Genomic DNA, 23,304 nt, shown 5'->3' with positions numbered 1-23,304 from the left:
ATTTGCTGACTGATAGTCTTCCCTGGGGCAATGTGCTGGAGTGTTACACAGACCCCTTTAAAGAAAAGAAAATTCTCCAAAGCACCACCTCCCCCCACTGGCCTTAAACTATTTTTATTACGTAAATAGACACGGACATAAAATGCAATGTAAATTTAAGCTTTTTAGCCTTTATAAATTCAAAAAACAATAAAATTATATAAAATATCATTTATGAAAACACATACATGCAATAAAACCTTTTTTAAAAGGGAAGATTTTTAAACTGCAGGAATGATAAACACAAAGTAAGGCCAGTGGCTGCCTGGGAGGGGAGGAAGAGGGACACACAGAAAAGGGCAGAATGCTCCTTTTTCACAACTGTAAAAACCCAAGTTAGTTACCACATTAAAGACAAAACTGAAAATCCATGAAATTCAAGCTAACAATGTTATTTTTAAAAGAAAGGTGAGTATTTAGCTGAAACCAAACTGCTCGATCCGAGACAGGTGTGGCTGCTCAGGCTTCTTCTGCGTCGGGGCTGTCCCCCACCCGCCCCCCACCCCCGGCTGGCGGACCCCTCCCATGCAGTAGGCCCTGCAGGGGCCTCAGGACAGCCTCTGCCCTGCCCAGCAGGTCCTCCGTGCCCCGCAGGCCAGGGGTTGCTCTGAAGATGCTCCTCGTGTCTCTTGCCGGCACCCGTGAGGCAGGACCAGGCTGGCGTTTACCACCTCGCAAGGGTGAAGTCAGACCCCAGCCCCGACGTGCTGACTACACCATCTCTTCCCCCTTTGGTTCTGGAGAGGATGCTCTCCTCCCTTCTCTCTACCGCCTCAGGCAAGTTTCTCATCCGCCTTCATCCCCTGATTGTGAAGTGTGCTTTGCTTCTTTCTCAACCCACTGTCCTGGGCAAATGTGCCAACAGCCAGGGTTGGGAAGGTGAAAAGTAACCCGTGTGGAGTCTTTCGATGGCTGCCAGATGACCATCCGGCAATGTAATATATGAGGCAAACTGTGAACTGAAGCTGTAACTCTTGAATAAAATTTGGGATTCCACGATATTGAGAAAAGTAAGGTCAGAGACCTGTTTGTCAAGTAGGGACCCTGTGATGTCCACTTAACACTTGGAAAAAGAGAACTGTATCTAACATACCACCTGCACCCATACCAATAAAGTTAGAGAAGGAAAAACGTAACAGACACCACTTAAAACAGCGTCAAAGATTTCAAATACCTGGGGGCAAATCTTTTTTAAAGGTGTCCTATCTTAACTCAGAAATATTTAAAGCCCTGGGTACAAGGAGAAAATTGTCATACTCATGATTTGAAACTTTGATGTTAGAAAAACATGAATTCTCCTCCTGCTGACTGTGGAGTCAAACCTCAACCCTCGACAGGTTTTTTTGTGGAAGTCCAAGAGCATTTTGAACGTATACAGAAATGCAAAGACCCAAGAATTGCCAAGACACTCTTAAAGAGGACAAGGTACGAGGCCTCCCTTGCTGGCTCTGAGGTTTATTATAAAACTGCAGTAAGTAAGACAACCTACAACTGGCACAAGGACAGGCAAGCAAACCTATGGACTAGGAGAGAGAGCATCCAGAAGCAGTCACACATACGGGCTCTTAGCTCACAACCGAGGTGACACTCAACAGTGGGGGTGGGATGGGGACATGGACAGTCCCTTCAATAGGTGCTTCTGGGGACCCGGCTATTTGGATGGAAAAAAAGAAAGCTTGAGCCCTTCTCCACCCCACACAACACTTCAATCCCAGGTGGGTTACAGGCCCAGGTACAAAAGGCAGAGTAGTGAAGGTGCAGAACCATGCTAGTCCCTGGCAGCCACTGCGCACCTGAGATGTCCACAGGCCAAACTGAGAGGTGCCTGCCAATATTTAGTATGGAAACTAGAATGTAAAATATCTCATTAACATTTTTACATGCTGAAATAATATTTTGGATATACTGGGGCAAAAAATATATTAGCATTTCATCTGTTTCTTTTTAGTTTCTGATGTGTGCCTACTAGAAAATTTGAAATTACCTATGTGGTTCCCACTATATTTCTAATGGACAGTGCTGACAGAAGAAAATACATACTAGAACATATGTTCAAGACCTCATGAAAGGATATAAACAGGACTAAAAAAAAAGCACTAAGCATTAAGGAAAAAAACCTGAGAAATTTGACTAAGCTAAAAATGAACCTGTGTTCATCAAAAAATAGCATAAGCATAGTGAAAAGGGAAGCAAAAAGGGGCAGATGATATTTGCAATCATATAACAACAAAGGGTTCCTATTCATAATTTATAAAGAAACTTCAAAAGTCACTAAGAAAAAGACTAATAACCCCACAGAGCAGCAGCTTTCAAAGTATTTTCCACAGCCCAAGGAGTCCCTAAGAACTGTTTTCACAGTAACACCCCAATGTTAGCTGACCTTCTGACTGTGCTGATATTTGCCCTGATGGAGCGAAAGCAACAGTGAATAAACCTGCCGCCTCTCACCAGGACTCAAGACGGTAGGGCCAGCCGTCCTAGGAGCCATCCTGCCCTTCTCAGCCGCGCACTCACAGTTTAAAAAAAAACAAAGCAGCAGCCTGTCTTACTAAGAAAGCCCTGGAGAATGTCTTCTTATCACTATGCAACGCAGACCAAACAGGACGGGTGCCTCAAGGAAAAGCACTTGTCAACTGTGAGCCAGTCACTTCTCCCATGAAACAACAATTTTACTTGAAAGAATGACTGACAAACTACAGTAATTCAGACTTGGAACTGACACTATTTGTGACCAAGCATATAAATTTAAGCTTTCAAGCAAAAACTGGAACTTCAGAGAACTTCTATTGTGGGCTTGAAAGCTTCTCAACAATTCAACACCTTCCTAATGAGATAAGTGGTGACATTAACAGCCTTTTTACTATTGAATAACCAAAGATGTCAACAGAAAGAAGAAATATATAACTCAATAAAACAATATTTCACAAATGATCAACGCTTGGTGCCATACACACAAACAGGCGAGAGAGTCCTTCAGAGTGCAAGACGACCAACAAATTTTAACAGAACAGAAAAGTTAACTGACCGTGGATTCAGATTCTACCCTGCAACTAACTGTTCAGAAACTATCACTTGTCATGGTTTGGTGTAGAGTCAAAGAGGAACATCCACAGTTATCTTAAAAAGCTATTAAAATATTTTCTCCATATACCTCAACCAAAACAATCTATCCCAACAGACTGAATACAGAAGCAGACACAAGAATTCTGCTGTCATCCATTAAGTCAGACATTAAAGACAGTTGCAAAAAATGTAAAACAATGACTCTGCGATCACTAAATTATTTTTGTTTTTGTTTTGGAAAAGTCATTTCTTATTTAAAAAAAAAACATGCTACTGCCATCAGCATGCAGTCGGTTGACTGTGGACACCCGGAGTTTCTCCACAGCAGTGGCCGTGAGCAGCAGCACGGCACCTAACAGCAAAGCGGGAAGCCACTAAAACGAAGTTTAGTCACAAAGGGGAACAGTCTCGGCAACGAAAACGCAGCAACTCCATTTACGAATCACAAACATAGTGCTGACCAAAATAAATCAGACAAAGAATAGTAAAGACTGCAAGATTCTATTTTTATAAAGTTCAAAAAACCAGGAAAACTAAGCTATAGTGTTTAGTGACAGATGGTTCGGTCCTAAAACTCATTAAAAAAAAGCAAGAAAGCAACACCATCAATATCAAGAGAACTGTAAATTCCGTGGGGGAAGGTGATGATTGGCTGGGGCACAAGAGGGGCTTGCAGGGTTAGTGGCAAGTTCTGACTTCTGACCTGTGTGGTAGCAGCAATAAATCCAAATATATCAACAATCACAGTAAGTGCACAAGGATCACGGTCACCATCAAAAAGCCAACTCTCCAACAGTCCCAGATAAAGTCTACCTCTATGTTAACTGCATGAGCATACTCAAAACACAAAACCATAAAGAGGCCGAAAAGAAAAGGATGTGATAAGAAAAAGAGAAAAAAAACAGGAAGAAAGAAAAGAGAGAAGGAAAGAAAGAGGGAAGCTCACCGAGCACCACAGCAGCAAAGAGCTCCTGAAGAGAAAGGGGCTATGTCAAATAGTTTCAGTATAATAAAACGGACAATGAGGCTCTCGGACTTGATTTTAACCTTGTATTCTCCCAATGCAATCTTAAAACACGTAAAGCAATAGTGGAAACATTTATAAAGAAAATAAGGAGATTTTAACTAATCTCACTCAGAAATTGGTGGATTAAGCACATAAAATTTAGTAAGGATGCAGGATGTTAAGTTTAAGAACACAACCAACGAGGGTGATCTAATGGGTGTACACAGAGCCCTCCACCTAAACCAGAGAAAACAATTTCCAAACACACATGGACATCTAGAAAAACTTAACCACTAGTTAAGTACCAGAATCAGCAAAATATAAATGACCATCTCCAACTATATAACAGCATTAAATTAACAGCCAATACGAATAAAGGTAACTCAAAGTTATGTTTGGACATTTACAAATAACTTCTAAATCATTCATAGGTGAAAACAGAAATAACAGCACCAACAAAGTTCACATCCAGCTCGACCCCACAAAACTGACCCCACCTCAAAGACTCACAGTCTCCGAGAGCGTGATGCCCCCCTCGCCCGTCCCGTGAAGGCCATCACCCCAGCCTGCCATTCTCTGCGCGATGTCTCGCATGCAAACTTACAAATAAACAAGAACACAAGAACAAGTGACATTTATGGAAGAAATGCCAATTTTACACAAACTCTTCCAGAAAACAGAAGCCTTACATGACCAGAAGACGACGGGCAGAAACTCTTCATAGGTATAGATGCAAAAATCCCTAACAAAATATTAGCACAAATCAAATCCAGCAACATGTAAAAGAGGTCTATGAGAAAGATTTGAACAAGAATGTTCACGGCAGTTTTATTCAAAATAGCCAAAATTTGGAAACAACCCAAACATTCATCAACTGGTAAAAGAATAAACAGACTGTGTCTATCCACACAATTTATTCCGCAAAAAAAAGGAACAAAAAACTACCGGTGTGTGCTGCACTACGATGGCTCTCCAAGCACTGTGCAAAGTAAAAGGAGCCGGACACACATGACACAAGTTCCCAATTATATGAAACTGGAAAAAGAAAAACCATGGGGACAAAAATCAGGCCAGCCAGCCTGTGAGGTCATCTTTTGTTTCTTTACCCTTTACTATGTGATGGAAGAGATACTGGAAATTCGCACTCACGAAGTACACTATTTCAGGAGTTTCTGGAATTGTCTGCAAGTTGTGATCACTGTGGTAGGTTTGAGAACAATGCCAAATTCCCTTCTTAGTTTTTAAAGCAGGTTAATCAGAGTCTTTGGTCTCCTCAGCATTGCGGATCTTGATATTTCTGAAGGAGAATCTAAAAGTTCTCATCTGTTATAGCAACTTCAGTGTTACTCATCATTTTCTTATTTTGCATGAGTAACCCTTCTGAACTGGGAAGTGGAGAGGCATTTGCAGTAAGCTGTCAGCTAGACACACTGACAAAAAGAATAATTCAGCAGTTTATTGTGTGGATTTGCCATATCCTGTGGGGGGAGGGGCGCACGGTGGTTTGCTTTCTGTTGCTAATGATATTTTTCAACTGCTAGTAAAATTAATTTCCATTTTTCTGCAAATGTATAAACTTATGGCATGAAGAAAAATCCTGAAAAGATTTTGAGTGGCAGAGAAAACCTGCCTGCAGTTTAAAATTCCCTGTAAATAATCCACAAAGGACAAAATTTAAGTTTTGGTCATCAAAGTTTTCAGTACGAGGTACAAGAAATCATTAGAAGGCAGAGTTATGATATGGTCAAGACGATAGCATCTTGTAGAACCCATGCCTGTCCTTGACACAATTCAAGGCCCTAACCTTTGTTTAAAAAAAAAAAAAAAAAAATCAGGCCTGTGATTACAAGGGGCTGCAGACAAGAGAAGGGTACTGACAACCAGGTGGGACAAAAGAGCTTCTTGGGAGGATGGGAATACAGGAGACCTCATTTTATGCGACCAATACATTCCAAGACCTCTGCATAAGGTAAAAAATCACACATAATAGTGAACCCCATTATTTAATAAGTATTTCTTATATACACATACCTGGCACACATTTTCTAAATAAGGCAAATAAGCACTCTAGTAACAAGTAAACAAAATTAATCTTAGAAATAATTTTTATTTTAATTCTTTCTCACTCTCTCTGCCTTTATTTTTTTCGACTGCCAATTAATTGCACATACCTGAATTCCCATGTGTTGAGCTCATGTAAAACGAGGTCCTCCTCTATTCTGCATCTCAATTGCATAACAAGTTGTCAACTCACAGAACCACACACTTAAAAAGGGTGAATTTTACTGAATGTAAATGTAACAAAGAGCAAGCAGTTTCAACCAGATTAAACAAAGAAGCCGAGTTCACAAAAGTAACAGAAAGATCTACATCTACAAACATGGCACTGTTACAGCCCTGGGTCCCTGGGGCCGCAACTGACAGGATCAACGGGAGTTAGGAAGCTACAGGAAACAGGCAAGTCCACCTGCCTCTTTAACCAGGTCCAACAGGAACAACAGTTCCCCAAGGGCACCCGTCAGGTGCAGATAAAAGAGCAGGGCTGGAAACAGAAGGGCAGACAAGGAAGTTTAGGCAGCAAAACAAAAAGCAAAGAAAACGCTTCAGGCAGTAGTAGAAGAGTGAAGAAGGCTGACTGGAAGTGAAGAGGAAACAAACAAATATGGTGATACTAGAGAGCCTTCCAGGAAAAAATGGCGAAAAGACCAAATACTTCAAAGTGAACACAGTAAGCTACAGCCAAATAAGATGAAGGAAGCAAAAAGTTAGAAAACTGATGACCGACCAAACCATCTTCCTAACCCTCTAATGAGGGAGTCCAGTCTATTCACTCCTTTCATTCATTCGTTCATTCATTCATTCAAATGTTCCAAGTGCCTAATACACCAGTGCCAATAATACCAAGGCACTGTTCTTGGTAAAAGCAGACAGAACTCACTGCCCTTGTGGAGTTTATATTCCAGTGAAGAAAGACAACAGAATGGAGAGGTACAAGATGACGCATGTGCCAGAGCTGAGAGCTAAGGAGGAGAGCGAAGCGGGAGTTGACAGGGGTGGAGGATGGAGGGAGGAATCCAGCGCTGTTTTGACCACCAAGGAGATCTCAAGGTTTGGCTGTTAAAGCAACTGAGTGTTACTTTACTATAGAAACTGGCAACTGGAATGAAAGAACCCCTAAACCAGGAGGCCTTGGCTTGGTAGTGGGGTGGTGGGCAGCCAAGAGGACAGATGGGGCCCATGCCATGCAGCAGCAAGCTGCCGGACAGCCTGTCACCGGTGCAACATCGAGAGCACCCCCAGGTTGGAAAGCACGCCAGGAGTGAGAGCTGGCTGCTAGTGACCACACCCAGCAAGGTACGGGAGGAGAAGAGAACAGTCCAAACAGTAAGTAGCTGGCTGGTGAGCAAAAATCAAAGGGAACATTGAAGTCCTAGAACACAGGGCCCCAAAGGGTTGCAAAACCCAAACCCTTCTAAAGGACCCAAAATCTAGACCAGAACATCTGTTGGGAACGAGAGCCCACTAACACTCAGTTCTCTGTCCAAGATCAGGCTGGCCTTCCTTCGCAAGCCTAAAGGCTGCAAGGTCACCCCCTGGAAGCTAAGGCATGGCGTCAGGACAAGGACCAAAAAACCAGACCTGAGAAGTATATCTGGGAAAGAATTTCAGTTGATATACTAGCACATGGAATTGACAAACTTCTGTCAAAGAAACCCTGAGCCCAGACTAAAAAAGCTGAGCCACCCTTTGCTCCACACCCCCAACCCCTGCCCCCACTGTGCAGGCAAAGCTGTGTTCCACCAAGGAGGGTGGATTCCCCATTACCCATCCAGGTGCAGCTGGGGAAGACCAGGTGAACCCCCAGAGGGTGGAGTGAGGGGCCAGAAGGGGGTGCAGGAAGCATTTCCTTCCAGAAGGCAAAACCACCTAATCTATTTTTGAGGGCCACTTAATTCTGTACCCAAAGAAGAGGGAAGCTGAGCACACTCTTCGCCCAGTGTGCCGTGCATGGCTTACCGCGGGGTGGTCGAGGCCACCATGCCTCTCCTCCTTCTCCACGGTCCGCCGGCAGTCGGGGCACACCCACAGTGGCAGGTGCAGCACGCTGTTCCCTTTGGGGGCCATGGAAAGAGCCAATTTACTAGCAGTCTTAATTCCACTCTCTAAGAATGAAGAATCTTTCCGTTCACTTCTGCACAGAAGACAGTAATCTCCAGCAGGATAGGGCGGTGTTCTATGATTCATGCCAAAACTAAAAGGAGTCTGAAACAGAAAAAAAGTGTCTATTTTCAAAACTTGATCCATGAACCAAGATTGTTAAAAACATCCTACAGTTCTAAAATTGAAAGGCAATGGAAATAAATACATGTATTTATGTAGAAAAACACAAAATTGGGAACTAGTTGAATAAAACAGTACCTAGTGTTCTAGAAACTCAAAATATATCAAATAAAACAGTAACGTCATAAAGAAAATCTTAATAGGGGTTAGAAAACTGTCCAGTTAATCCCTTCACCTAGAGTCCTGTACAACTTCCACCACATGCTGGGAAGTGTCAGCTTCAACTTTCAGACTACAAGAAAGCACCAGTACTTTTTACCATCAGCAACATTTGAAAGCCACCATACTAGAATGTCTACACACGAGGGGCTCGGACCCAAGGCAGCAGTTCTGGCCAGGTGTGTCTGCAGATCCAAGCTCTGCCTGAGGCAGGCTGTAAGAGGTCTAGGCTTAAGAAAACATCAGGGAGCCTGATTTTAGCCATGCAGCCAAGACCACCTCCCTGGCAGGCTCCACAGGAATAAGGATGAATTCCTCTCTGGCAATCGGGTTTCAACGTTGATGCCTTCAAATAGGTCTTAAACTGCGGAGTGGGTGTGAAGATGGAAGAGGGCTTTAGAGGTAGGAAGCAGAGGCAAGACTAGACCCTCACAAAAGACTATCAACAGCCTTTCCAACCTGGTCCTGGCAGAACGGCTCCGCAAAGAAGGGCGGTAAGGAGAGGGCCACTCTGCCGTGCACGAGGGGGTGATCAGGGCGTAGGTCACCAACGTTGACCAGAGCATCCATGCAGGGCGTCAAGAGGCAAGCCCCTCGGGCACCCACAGAGATTGGAAATTTTCCATGAAGGAGAGGGAACACCAGGTTGTCCACACTGACACGAGGCTCACCAAAGGTGTCTGGGCCAAAGGATCCTGTACTGTATCCATGTCCAGAAAACGTGATGGGGACAAAAGCCACCGAACAAGCTGTTACCTGTATACACAAGTTACCTGTGTACCTGCCATCACATTCAAACACCTGCAGATGGTCAGTGTGGATGGAAACGGCTGAATACCAAAAGAAACGAGCTCACAGGTTTGGAAGCCTCTGAAGTCACAAGGCCAGCAAGCAGCATGACCTAAGACGTGCCTTTTGCCCAGTGCTGCCCCTGTCCCTGCAAGGAGCCACTGTGATAGTTTGGATATATTATGTCCCCCAAAATGTCATGTTCTTTAATACAGTCTTGTGGGGGCAGACATACTAGTGTTGATTAGGCTGGAATCCTTTGATTGTTTCCATGGAGATGTGACTCAATCAACTGTGGGCGAGGCCTCTGATTGGATAATTTCCAAGGAGGTGTTACCCCACCCATTCAGGGTAGGTCTTAATTGAATCACTGGAGTCCTATAAAAGTGCTCACAGACAGAAGGAGCTTTGCAGCCAAGAGCGACATTTTGAAGAAAGCTGCAGTTTAGAAAGACATTTTGGAAATGGCCGTTGAAAGCAGACTTTGCTCTGGAGAAGCTAAGAGAGGACAAAATGCCCCAAGAGCAACATTTTGAAGAACACACAGGAGCTGAGAGAGGAGCTGGAACAAAACCCAGGATCAGCAGACAGCAGCCACGTGCCTTCCCAGCTAACAGAGGTTTTCCGGATGCCATCAGCCCTCCGCTGAAAGTATACTTGTGTTGATACCTTAATTTGGACATTTTCTTGGCCTTCAACCCAGCAGTGCATCAACCGGAGGGCCCTGCCCTCGTGGAGCTACCAGCCTTGTCAAAGACAGAGACAATAAATGAGACAAAGAAAAAAGTACAGAATATGAGAGAGGGTAATACTAAGGAAAAAGAGCAGGGAAGAGAGGACATGAGTGTCTGGGGGGTGGGGGAAGGTGCCGTGAAACAAGGGGTCCCTGAGCAAGTGACCTGAGGGGACTCCTGTAGTAAGGGAAGAACCACACAGCTACGGCGCCTTCCGGGAAGCACACACACCCCGGGGTGGAGGTGCAGGAGGCAGAGTAGATGAGGGAGGAGGGCCTGGTCTCAGCAGTGTTTCATAAGGGTGATGCCCAGGCTGCAAGTGGAGAAGAAAGGGATGGCAGAAAGGAGGGACAAAAGGCGTCCAGGAGAAAACTACCCGCAATTCAGCAGGGCTACGGAGGCAGCTGAGGGGACGGGGTGTATTTTGTGGGGAGAGCTGTGAGATCTCTGAGGAAGCAGGTGGGAGGGGTGAGAGGGAGAAGCACCAAGGACAACTTAAGGTGTTCAGACTCAGCAACTGGGACAAGGAGCCCCGCAGTTGAGCTGAGGAGGGCTCTCCCAAACCCTGAGACCCACACGGGCCAGGCACCCTTTTCATAGAGGCACGGGAGGCAGCGGAGAGCCATACCGAGGTGCGGCATCCACGCAGCTCTCTCCAGGGGGGACACTGCACAAGCACACACTCGGCTGCGTCTACTCCATGACAACAATGAAGCCGGCAAAGGGGAGAGTGGGACCAGGAGGAGGACGGTGTGTCAACAAGCATGCAAGCAGAGGGCGCAGCCGGTGCAAACCGTGGCCCGCGGGATCCAGGCTGCAGAGAAGGGGGCCTGGTGTGCCCAGACGAAGGGCAGGCAGGGCTGGCTCACCCAGGTGGTGCAGGCCGTGGGAGGAAGTTGGCATTTCCAATGGGAAGCCACTGAAGGCTTCTGGGGGTGGTGCACCCCAATTTTAATTTTAAAAAGAAACTCTGCTGTTTGAGAAATGAGAGACTATGCCATAAGGCAAGCTATTCTAGGCAGCTCTGGGTGCAGAATGAGGCTGGGTTAGGCTCGGGCAGGAGCTGCGGAGAAGGGCAGCTGGACTGGGCTGCTCTGAGGGACAGTGGGAGACTTGCCAAAGGGCCTGAGGACAGGGGCAGCCTGGCCACCGGGGGAGTGCACGTGCGGGGGCAGGCTGGGAGCCAAAGGCCTCGCTGGGGGCAGTGTAAGTACAGTACTTCTTAACCCAGACTGTGTGCTCTTTTTTTTTGGGGGGGTGGGGGGGGTGGGGCATGAACAGGATACTTGGGGGTGGGTTGCAAATGGATACATAGTTTGGGACTCACCAGTACAGGTGACATCTAAAGCTGGGGGCTAGATGAGGTCACCTATGGAGACAAGGTAGACAAGTGCTGAACAAGCGAAAGCTTCTCAGCACTGGGCCAATGGGCTCTCGTCCTTGAGGCCTGGAATTCTCCCTCCCAAACCTTTTTCAGACAAAAAAGTAACAGGCTACAAACCACGTGCACAAACACATATACAGACACACACGTATGTATGCACAACTAATACCTGATTAAAATTCAAATTAACCAAATACCAGTGTCCTACATACCACATAATTTTCTAATATTTTTAAGTGGGAGGTATAAATATAAATGATATTGATTCTTTTAAATAACATTTCATAGCTTTATTGACGTATAACTGAAGTACAATAGCTGTAAATATCTGGAGTGTACAATTTGAGTAGTTCTCACTTACATATACAAAACCCATGAAGCTATCACTACAATCAGGATAATGAACATTTCCATCACTCCCAAAAGTTTCCTTGTGCTCCTCTGTACTCCATTTCTGCTCCAACCCCGCCCCCATTCACACTTGGTCTGGTTTCTGTCATTACAGATTACTTTGCAGTTTCTAGAATTGTATATAAATGGAATCACACAGCCTATTCTCCTTTGTCTAGCTTCTTTCATTCAGCTTCATTATTTCATTAATAAATCCTTGTTGCAATAGGTACTAAGAGTTTGTTCCTTTTTATTAGAATAGTATTCCACTGTATGAGTCGAGCACAATTTGTTTATCCATTCTCCCACTGACAGACAACTGGGCTGTCTCCAGTTTTTGGCTACAACATTCATGTACAAATCTTGGTATGGACATATGCATTCATTTCCCTCGCATAAATGCCAAGATATAGAATGTCTGTAAGTATATATATATAACTTTTGAGAAACTGCCAAACTTTTCCCAAAGAACATTTTGCCACCTTCACCAAACAAGTCCTGTTTATTTTTTCTTTTGTTGCTTACACTTTTGGTACCAAGTCTAAGAAAGCACTGACTAACACAAGGCCCTGAAGATGTTTCCCTGTTTCGTTCTAGGGTTTTGTGCTGGTTTGGAACTGTTATGTACTCAGAAAAGGCCATGTTCTTTAAATCCGTTCTTGTGGGTGCAGACCTATTGTGGGTGAGACCTTCTGCTTAGGTTGTTTCCATGGAGATGTGGCCCAGCCCATTCAGGGTGGGTCTTGATCTTTGACTGGAGTCTTTTAAGAGAGCCCATGGAGAGAGAGAGAGCTCGGCGCAAAACACCAACGCCCTGGGAGAAGCAAGAAGGACCCACAGAAACTGAAAGAGCCACTGTGAAACAAGGCCCAGGAGAAAAGGACCAGCAGACGTCGCCATGTGCCTTCCCACGTGACAGAGGAACCCTGGATACCAGCAGCCTTTCCTCAAAGAAGGAATCTTCCTTTTGATGCCTCATCAGGACATTTTCACAGCCTCAGAACTGTAAATTTCTAAGCTAACAAAACCCCATTGTAAAAGCCAACCCATTTCTGGTATACTGCATTCCGGCAGCTTTAGCAAACTGAAACAGAGTTTTATAGTTTTGATCCTTATATTTAGGTTTCTGGTCCATCTTGAATTAACTTTTGTAAATGGAGTAAGGTAGGAGTCCACCTTCATTCTTTTGCATATGGATACCCAGTTTTCCCAGCACCATCTGTGGAAGAGGCTATTCTTTCCCCACTGAGCAGATTCAGCATTCTTGTCAAAACTCAGCCATAGATGTGCAGGTTTATTTCTGAAAACTCTTTAATTCCATGAGTCTATATTGCAGTTTCTCCTTGGTGCAAGTACCATGATGTTTTGAATACTGTAGTTGTGAATTCTCTAACTTTGTTCTTTTTCAAGACGGTTTGCCTATGCAGGGCCCCTCACCCTTCCACATAAATTTGATAACTGGTTTTTTCATTTCTGCAAAAAGGTTGCCGGAATTCTGATGGGGGTGTTGTAGTTTGCTAATGCTGCCAGAATGCAAAACACCAGAAACGGATTGGCTTTTATAAAAGGGGGTTTATTTGGTTACACAGTTATAGTCTTAAGGCCATAAAGTGTCCAAGGTAACACATCAGCAATCAGGCACCTTCACTAGGAGGATGGCCAATGGTGTCCGGAAAACCCCTGTTAGCCTGGAAGGCACATGGCTGGCGTCTGCTCCAAAGTTCTGGTTTCAAAATAGCTTTCTCCCAGGATGTTCCTCTCTAGGCTACAGCTCCTCAAAAATGTCACTCTTAGTTGCACTTGGGATATTTGTCCTCTCTCAGCTTCTCCAGAGCAAGAGTCTGCTTTCAACGGCCATCTTCAAAGTATCTCTCATCTGCAGCTCTTGTGCTTTCTTCAAAGTGTCCCTCTTGGCTGTAGCTCCTCTTCAAAATGTCACTCACAGCTGCACAGAGTTCCTTCTGTTTGTCAGCTCATTTATATGGCTCCACTGATCAACTTAGACCCACCCTGAATGGGCGGAGCAACACCTCCATGGAAATCATCCAATCAGAGTCATCACCCACAGCTGGGTGGGGCACATTCCAAAGAAACACTCAAAGAAATACAATCTAATCAACACTGATAACGTCTGCCCACACAAGATTACATCAAAGATAATGGTGTTTCGGGGACACAATATATTCAAATTGGCACAGGGAGTTAGTTGAATCTATAAATAGCTCTGGGTAGAACTAACATGTTAATAATGATTAGTCTTCCAATACATAAGCATGGAATGTTCTTCCATTTATTTAGATCCCCTTTTATTTCTTTTAGCATGTTTTGTAGTTCTCTGTGTACAAATCTTTTAGATCCTTGGTTAAATTTACTCCTAGATATTTGATTCCTTTAGATGCTACTCTAAATGGAATATTTTTATTGCTTCATCTTCAGATTGTTTGTTACTAGTGTATAAAACACTACTGATTTTTGCACATTGACCTTGTACTCCACCGCTCTGTTGAATTCATTTATTGGTTCTAGTAACTTTGCAGGGGATTTTTACAGATATTCTTATATATAGGATCATGTTACCTATAAATAACTTAAATACTACCACTTCCTTTCCAATTTGGATTTTTTTTTAAATCTATTTGCTCTAGCTAGAAGTTCCAATACAATACTGAAAAACAGTGGTCAGAGTAAGCATCCTTGTCCTGCTCCTGAACTTAGAGGGAAAGCTTTCAGTCTTTCACCATTGACTATAATGTTAGATGTTGGGTTTTCATACATATCCTTTATCATGTTGAGGAAATTTCCTTCTATGTATAGTTTTCTAAGTGTTTTTATCAAGAAAAGGTGCTGGATTTTGTCAGAGATCTTTTCTGCATCAACTGAGATGATTTTTTTTTCCTTTGTTCTATTAATATGGTATGTTACATTAATTGATTTTCTTATGTTGAACCACCATTGAACACCAAGAATAATTTTCTTTTCTTCTAATATCTTTATGTGGCTTTGGTATTAGAGTGCTGTTAGTCTCAAAAGGTGAGTTAAGGAGTGTTCCCTCCTCTTCCATTTTTTGGAAGAGTCTGAGCAAGACTGGTGTTAGTTTTTCCTGGAATGTTTGGTCAAGTTTACCAGGGAAACTATCCGGCCCTAGGCTTTTCTTTATTGGGAGGTTTATGATTATTAACTCAATCTCTTTACTTGTTATTGGCCTGTTGAGATCTTCTATTTCTTCTTGAGTCAGAGTGGGTAGTTTGAGTGTTTCTAAGAATGTGTCCATTTCATCTAGGTTATCTAAAAAACTGACATGTAGTTGTTCACATATTCCTCTTAAAAGCCTTTTTATTTCTGAGGTCAGTAGTAATGCCCCCCCTTTCCTTTCTGATTTTAGTCATTTGTGTCATTTCTCTTTTTTTCTGTCAGTCTAGCTAAAGGTTTGTCAATTGTATTGATCTTTTCAAAGAACCTACTGTTGATTTCATTGATTCTCTATATAGCTGTTTAATTCTCTATTTCATTTATATCCACTCTATTATTTTCTTCTTTCTGCTCTCCTTTTAACATTTCTTATAGGGCAGGTCTACAAGAGACACAGTCCCTCAGCTTTTGTTTACCTGGGAATATCTTAATACCTCCTGTTCCGGTTTGCTAATGCATAAAAGAAATGGATCAGCTTTTATAAAGGAGGTTTATTTGGTTACAAAGACACAGTCTTAAGGGCTTAAAGTGTCCAAGGTCAGTCATCAACAATCAAGTACCATCACTGGAGGATGGCCAATGGCTTCCATAAATCTCTGTTAGCTGGGAAGGCACGTGGCTGGCATCTATTGCAGAGTTCTGGTTTCAAAATGGCTTTCTCCCACGGCATTCCTCTCTCAGCTCCTGTGTGTTCTTCAGTGTCCCTCTTGGCTGTAGCAAGCTTGCTCCTTCTGTCTGAGTTTATACAGGGCTCCAGTGGACTAATCAAGACCCATGCTGAAAGGCCGGGACACACTAGTCAGAGTTATCACCTACAGTCCGGTGGGTCACATCTCCATGGAAACACTCAATCAAAGAATTACAATCTAATCAACACTAAAATGTTTGCCCACACAAGACTGCATCAAAGATAATGGCATTTTGGGGGACATAATACATTCAAACTGGCACACCTCCCTCATTTTTGAAAGAAAGTTTTGCCAGATACAGAATTCTTGGTTGACAATTTTTTGTATCAACATTTTAAATATGTCTTCCCCATGCCTTCTTGACTCCATGGTTTCTGAGAAATTGGCATTTAATCTTACTGAGGCTCCCTTCTATGTGACACATCGCTTCTCTCTTGCAGCTTTCAGAATTCTTTTTATCTTTGGCATCCAACAATTTAATTATAAAATGGTACAGTGTGGGCCTATTTGGGTTTACCTTGTTCAGAGCTTGTCGAGTATCTTGGATGCATATATTCACATCTTCTGCTAAATTTGGGGAGTTTTCAGCCACTATTTGTTTATTCTCTCTATCCCTTTATTTCTTCCGTCTCTTTCTGGGACTCCCACAATGCATATATTAGTGTGTTTGGTGGTGTCCCACAGGCTACTCAGGCTCTGTTTACTGTTCGTCATTCTCTCCTCCTTCTAATCCTCAGACTGGATGATCTCAATTGTCTTATCTTCAATTTCACTGATTCCTTCTGTCATTTCCAATCTGCTGTTGAACTCCTCTACGGAATTTTTTAAATTTCTTTTACTGTGGTCTTCAGCTCTGTGTAGTTCCTTTTCATAATTTCATCTCTCTACTGATATTCTCTTTGTGATCATCTGTTGTTTTCCTGATTTCCTGTAGTTTTCTGCCCATGTTTTCCTTTCTCTCTTTGAGCATATTTAGGGCCCTTTTAAAAAAAAGTCTTGTCTGATATGCCCCAGGTCTGGTTCTCCTCACTTATGGTCTCCAAGGCTTTTAATCTCCTTTACCTGGGTTATCCCTTCCTGTGTTTTTTGTTTTCTGTTTGTTTTTTGTTTGTTTGTTTTTTGGCATGTTTTGTAACTTTTTGTTGAAACCTGGGCCTTTTGATAATTTAATGAGTTATCACTGGAATTTAGACTCTGAGGCATCCACTCTTTAAGCCTGTATCCAGCTAGTGTTATGACAGAGTTTCCCTCAAATGCCAGGAACTAAGAACCACAGGCAAAAAAAAAAAAAGCAAAAGAAGGAAAAAAAAAGAAAACACAGTTACCAATCTTTGCAGAGTGACCTATTCAATGTGTTTAGAGAACAGCTCAAGGCCAAAGCATAGGGGCCTCCATAATGATGTATGCACATCTGTCCTGCCTGCACGTACACATTTAGCCCTAGGATTTCCCCATTTACACAGTTTCAAATGTCTCCTCTTCCCTACAAAACGGATTCCTCACAGTCCTGGGAACTGCACTGTGTGTGTGTGTGTGTGTCTCACAGTCAGCAATCCCTCGCCCCAGGCATCCCCACAATGTTCTGTAGGAGAGCTCTACGAACCACTTTCTACAAGTTCTGAGACAGCAAGTTCCTCAACCACCAGTATACTGGCCCAGACATGCATGCTCCCACTATGTGCACAAAAGGTACTCTGCTCTGTCCAGAATCAGGACCAGGGATCCACACTGGGAACGCAGGTCGGCTCGGAGCAGCTGAGGGGTGGAGGCGGGGGGCACCACAAGAAGTCTGTCTTGATTTGGCACTCGCCCTGTTACTGCATTCTCTGTTTTCTGGAGCTTTTGTTCAAAGTTTCTGTGGGGAGACAGGGACCTGGAAGATTCTCAATCCACCATCCTGATCAGGATGGGCCTCACACTTTTTGAAAGATATTTTTGTTGGGTATGTCCTTCCAGGTCAGGGAATTTATTTCCTTTCAGTACTTTAAAGATGGCCCTCCACTGTCTTCTGGCTTGCACTGTTTCCCATGAGAAGTCTACTATTATTCTTTGTCTTCTTTTTGTTTGTTAATAAATAAAGTGCCTTATTTCTGACTGCATTTAAGATTTTTTTCTTTACGTTGGTTTCTCAACAATATGATTATGATGTATCTTGTGCAGTTTTCTTCATGTTTCTTGTGCTTGAGGGTTTATTGTTTATGCTTAAATATGTGGGTTTATAATTTTCATCAAATTTGGACATATTTCATCCATTCCTTCTGCAGGTATTTTTTTCTTATCCCTGTCCCCCTTCTTTCCTTTGGTGGCACCAATTATAAAAATATATATATATTATGCCATTTAAAGTTGTCCCACAAGTCACTTTTAACTTCAATCAATCTTTCTCTCATCATTCCTACTGGATACTTTCTATTACTGTATCATCAAGCTCACTAATCTTCCCTTCTTCAGAGTCTAATCCGTTGTTAATCCCCACACAAGGTATTTTTCATCTCAGATACTATAGTTTGCAACTCTAGATGATCAATTTCGGTTTTTTAATATTCCATTTCCCTTCTTAGCATGCACATCCTTTACTGTCTTTAACAAGTAGAATATAGTAATATTAATTGTTCTAATGCCCTTATCTACTAATTCTACCATATGTGTCCCTCCTGGGTGTTTCAACTCTCCAGCAATGGGTCCAACATTACGTTCAAGACACTCAGTACCTGTACAATCACCCAGGATAAGCACCTTACAATTCCACACTCCTGTCCCATTCACCCATGTGGCTTTATTCCTTTTTGCCTTTGTATATGCTGTTTGCTCACCCTGAAAACATGTATCCTAACACACAATTGCTAGGAATCCTTTTAAACCCCACTGGTCTATCAGTTTTTCCTGTGAATTTTGCCATCCTCCAACATGTCCTTAAGCACTGCCAAGTAGCTCATCATTCCCACTCCCGTATAATCTTTATTATTTTGCACGGACTATACTGTATTCATTATACTACAGTTATCTCTCATGCACCGAACTTCCCATTAGACCTTCAGCATGTTAGAGCCTTGTAAAGCACCTACCAAATAGTAGGCACTCAGTAACTCCTTACTGAAGGAACTGAAATGACTAGTCTAAATCAGCATTCACATTTTGTCTTCCCTTTTTCAAACCTTGATTTTATTTCATTACTTTCATACATGATCTTTTATCAGCTTCCTGTGCGAAATTCCAGGAATCATTATATGTGCAGTCACTGAAATACCTACTTTATTCTCTGTTCTGTGCCTGAACTCAACTTTCTCAAAGCATGTGCGAGTTCTTTGATCAAGTGGCACCACCTAGGAAATGATTTTTAACATTAATATTTAAGTCTTGCTGAACAGATCTCTCTACAAGAGCCATAATTTTATTAAGAGCTTCCTCCTGCAACTGCACAAATAAGAAATTTGGAAATACCATGTTGGTGGCCCCTTCTAACTGGTTACAAAAACAAAAAAGAGGTAACACCATCATAAGCATGACTCAGGAGTACTGCAAAACTACTTCAATTGTTCAATACTTTGTTATGTATAATTTATGCAGTTTCACAGAGCAAATATATAGGAAATTTGCAGATTTCAAGGTTGTTGCCTAGAAATTCAAAAAAATTACATAAACTTCAGCTATTGATACCACATTATTATATTATTAAGCATCCATTTTTACAGATAATGTGAAAGTTTAAGTTTTCTTTAGGATTCATTTTTAATTTTAGTTTACATATTAGAAAAAATAGAGAACTTAAAGGGCACCGCAACCCTTTTTTCTTCCTGCTACAAGATACTCTTCTCAGTGTACCTGGCTCTTGTTCCATCAGTGGTTCTGTGGATGTACAGGAGAATGGCTTTAGGGCATTTGTGCAGTAATGCTGCTACCTGCATCTCCCAAGAAGTACAGTTACAAGCATGTAACTGTCACTAATATGGTTTTCCTATACAAATATAGCTGCACTATTGTAACTCTATCAAGCGAGACAATTACTGTTTGTGCTGATGCTACTTATGTAGTAGAAAATAAAAGTCTAAAACAGCCTCTCAACAAGTAAGTCTTTCAGAGTGAGGTCGCTACTTTTGCTGACAACTCACAGCACAGCAATTCACCCTTCAAACACTTACAAAACACTTCAAGTCTCTGCACTCAAGCTCCATACAGAAGAGATTGAAATAACTTGAATTTATTAACAGCAAGCCATATAGTTAAAAGGTTTATAGCTCTGCATTTATGCTTATTTCTAACACAATTCTCCTCATTAAGCTTTACAATACAGCTAATCTACTAAGGTCAAAGGAAAAGCTGATATCAAAGTACTACTCACTTCTCAGACTGCAGTTTGTATCTCCTTCAAAACTTAAGGTAGCTGACAACAGGGAGGAAAAAAAGGAACACAGGCTGAGAAAGTCTGTTAGTCCGACATCCTATGAGTCACACGACATTTGAAAATATATAACCTCACGAGCACCCACACAAACCCGACAGACACCAGCAGCCAAGCCAGGGCCAAGGCCACGTTCCCCCCGACGCCCACCACCATCGCCACCTCCCAGTGGCCAAAAGACAAACCAAAAGCTAGTCCGTGATCTAAAACAATAGCAACTACAGATGGCAGCTGCTTTGTAGACTATCCTCTACTGATCACAAAAGGGAATTGAACACACCAAGTCAATATCCAGGTGATTCTGACAATGTTTACAGTCCATGAAGTTCAAAAGGGAATGAGAAGGCAAGAAGATGGCACAGTAGGAACCCCCACTAACCAGCCCCTCCCCTCCACCAAAACAACTACTGAAATGGCAAGAACCATTTGAATCAACTGTTTCGCAACTCTGGGGTCTCACGGAACCCTGTGCAGCATCCAGGGAAGAGCTAGAGGAAGAGGCTGGCGAACTGCTGGATCAGGAAACTGGCATCCAGCTCTTACGGCAGTCATTGCTCCACCCAGCCTCAGGCAAACACGGCAGAGAAGCCTGCAAGAGGCAGTCCCTACTTCTTTTTTTTTTTCCCCCTTTTCTCTTCCCATTCATCGTTTGGGAACAAAAAATAGATTGTCAAGTGACAAATGACATCTCCAATCCACAACAGCAACAATGAAAAATACATAGCAATCCTAGAGGATTGGAGAACTCAATTTCCAGAGTTAGTGTTTTTCCAGAGTTATAACACTAAGACTCAGTTATCAACAAAAAATTGCAAAATACTCGAAACAGGAAAGTATGGCGTATTTGAAATTAAAAAAAGACTTTACCAGAAACCATCCCTGAGGAACCTCATATACTGAACTATTTAAATCAATTATCTCAGCTACATTCAATGAGCAAAAGGAATCTATATACAAAGAACTAAAGGGTATTAGGAAAATACTGTCTGAACAAAATAGAGATGTAAATTATGAAAAAAGGAATCAAACAAATTTTGGAGCTATAAAGTAATTAAAATGAAAAGCTCATTAGAAAGATGCAACAAAAGATCTGAACTGGCAGTAAAAATTATCAGTGAACTTGCAGACAACTGAAATTACCAAGAATGAAGAGCAGAAAGAAAAAATAACAAAGAAAAATGAACAGAGCCAGAGGCACCTGGTGGGGCACAATTAAGCACAGGAACACACGCCTTGCCTTGCTGGAATCATAGAAATCAAGAGAGAGAGAGAGAGAAGGGGGCAGAAAAAGTAACTGAAGAAATAATAGCCAAAAACTTCCCCAATCGGCTGAAAGACATGAATCTGTACATCCAGGAAGGTCAGCAAACTCCAAGCAACACAGCCTCTAGATCTGCACCAAGACACATTCTAGCAAAACGATCAAAATCCAAACACAGAAGATTTGAAAAGCAGCAAGAGACCTGTCCCATACAAGGGATCCCTGATAAGATTAATAGTGCATTTCTCATCAGAAACCATGAAGGCCAGAAATCAGTGGGGTGGCACATTTAGAGTTCTTAAATTAAAAAAAAAAAAAAAAAAAAAAAAAAAACAGCCAACCAAGAATCCTATATCCAGCAAAATTATCCTTCAAAAAATGAAGGATGCCAACAAATCAGAAAACATGAAGGAAATGGACAATTCCTTATTTATTCAAATTACCTAATCTGAGGCAAGAAGAAGTACAACAGCTGAAGACTTCCATACATCACTTTCAATAACTGACAGAACATCTAAACAGAAGCTCAATAAGGACATGGAGGACTTGAACAACACTATTAGCAATCAGACCTAATGGACATTGTGCCAGTTTGAATGTATTATGTCCCTCAAAACGCCACCTTCTTTGATGCAATCTTGTTGGGGGCAGATGTATTTAGTGCTGATTAGATTGGGATCCTTTGATTGAGTGTTTCCATGGAGATGTGACTCAATCAACTGTGAGTGAAACGTTTGATTGGATAATTTCCATAGAGGTGTTACCCCACCCACTCAGGATGGATGTTAATTGGATCACTGGAGTCCTTTTAAAAAAAGCCACAAAGGCCCAGATGCTTGCCACAGCCAAAAGAAACAGTTTGAAGAATGCACAGGAGCTGAGAGAGTACATGCATCTTACAGACACATTTTGAAGATGGCCATCGGAAGCTGATGCAGACAGTTTGGAGAATGCCATTTTGAAATGCAACTTGGGAGCAAGCAGACGCCAGCCATGTGCCTTCCCAGCTAACAGAGGTTTTCTGAACGCCAATGGCCATCCTCCAGGGAAGGTACCCAACTGTCGATGCATTTCCTTGGATACTTTATGGCCTTAAGACTGTAACTGTGTAACCAAATAAAACCCCATTTATAAAAGCCAATACATTTCTGGTGTTTGCATTCCAGCAGCATTAGCAAACTGGAACAGACATATATATAGAATGCTCTACCTAACAACAGCAGAATAGACATTCTTCTCAAGTGCACATACAACATTTTATAGTACAGACCACATTCTAAGCCACAAATCAAATTGTAATAAATTTTAAAATATTGAAATCATACAAAGTATCTTTTTGGACCACAATGGAATAAAGCTAGAAATCAATAACAGAAAGAATTCCAGAAAATTTACAAGTATGTGGAAATTAAACAACATACTACTATATCAACAAATGGGTCAAAAAAGAAATCCCCAATAAAATTAGGAAATACCTTGAGATAAATGAAAACGAAAACATGATATGCCAAAACTTATGGGACGCAGTGAGGCAGTGCTTGAAAGGAAATTAATAGCTCTTAATGCCTACATTATAGCAGAAGAGATCTCACAATTCAGTAACCTAACTTCACACCTAAGGAAACTAGAAAAAGACGACCAAACTAAACCCAATTTACTACAAAAAAAAAGGAAACAGTAAAGATTAGAGCATAGATAAGTGAAATGAAGAGTGGTAAAACAATAAAAAGAAACGACAAAACCAAAAGTTATTTTCTTGAAAAGATCAATAAAATCTACAAACCTTTAGTCAGACTGATAAAGAAAAAGAGAGAACACAAACAACCAAAATCAGGAATCAAAGCAGAGACATAACTATTGA

The 23,304-nt window shown here is 42.1% G+C and overlaps 1 protein-coding gene across 1 annotated transcript in view; it reads right to left on the bottom strand.

The window, feature by feature from the left end:
* Window positions 1–23,304, bottom strand: part of FAM193A (family with sequence similarity 193 member A) — a 234,860-nt gene that overhangs the window by 129,092 nt on the left and 82,464 nt on the right. The window contains 1 exon segment of the mRNA XM_037829279.1: window positions 8,126–8,371. Coding sequence (XP_037685207.1) covers window positions 8,126–8,353 — 228 coding nt within the window. The 5' untranslated portion in view covers window positions 8,354–8,371.

This window comes from Choloepus didactylus, chromosome 3 (genome assembly GCF_015220235.1).
Source record: "Choloepus didactylus isolate mChoDid1 chromosome 3, mChoDid1.pri, whole genome shotgun sequence".
In the NCBI taxonomy this organism is placed as follows: Eukaryota; Metazoa; Chordata; class Mammalia; order Pilosa; family Megalonychidae; genus Choloepus; species Choloepus didactylus.
Note: the sequence above shows the minus strand (reverse complement) of the source record. Positions and strands in the feature narration are given on the sequence as shown.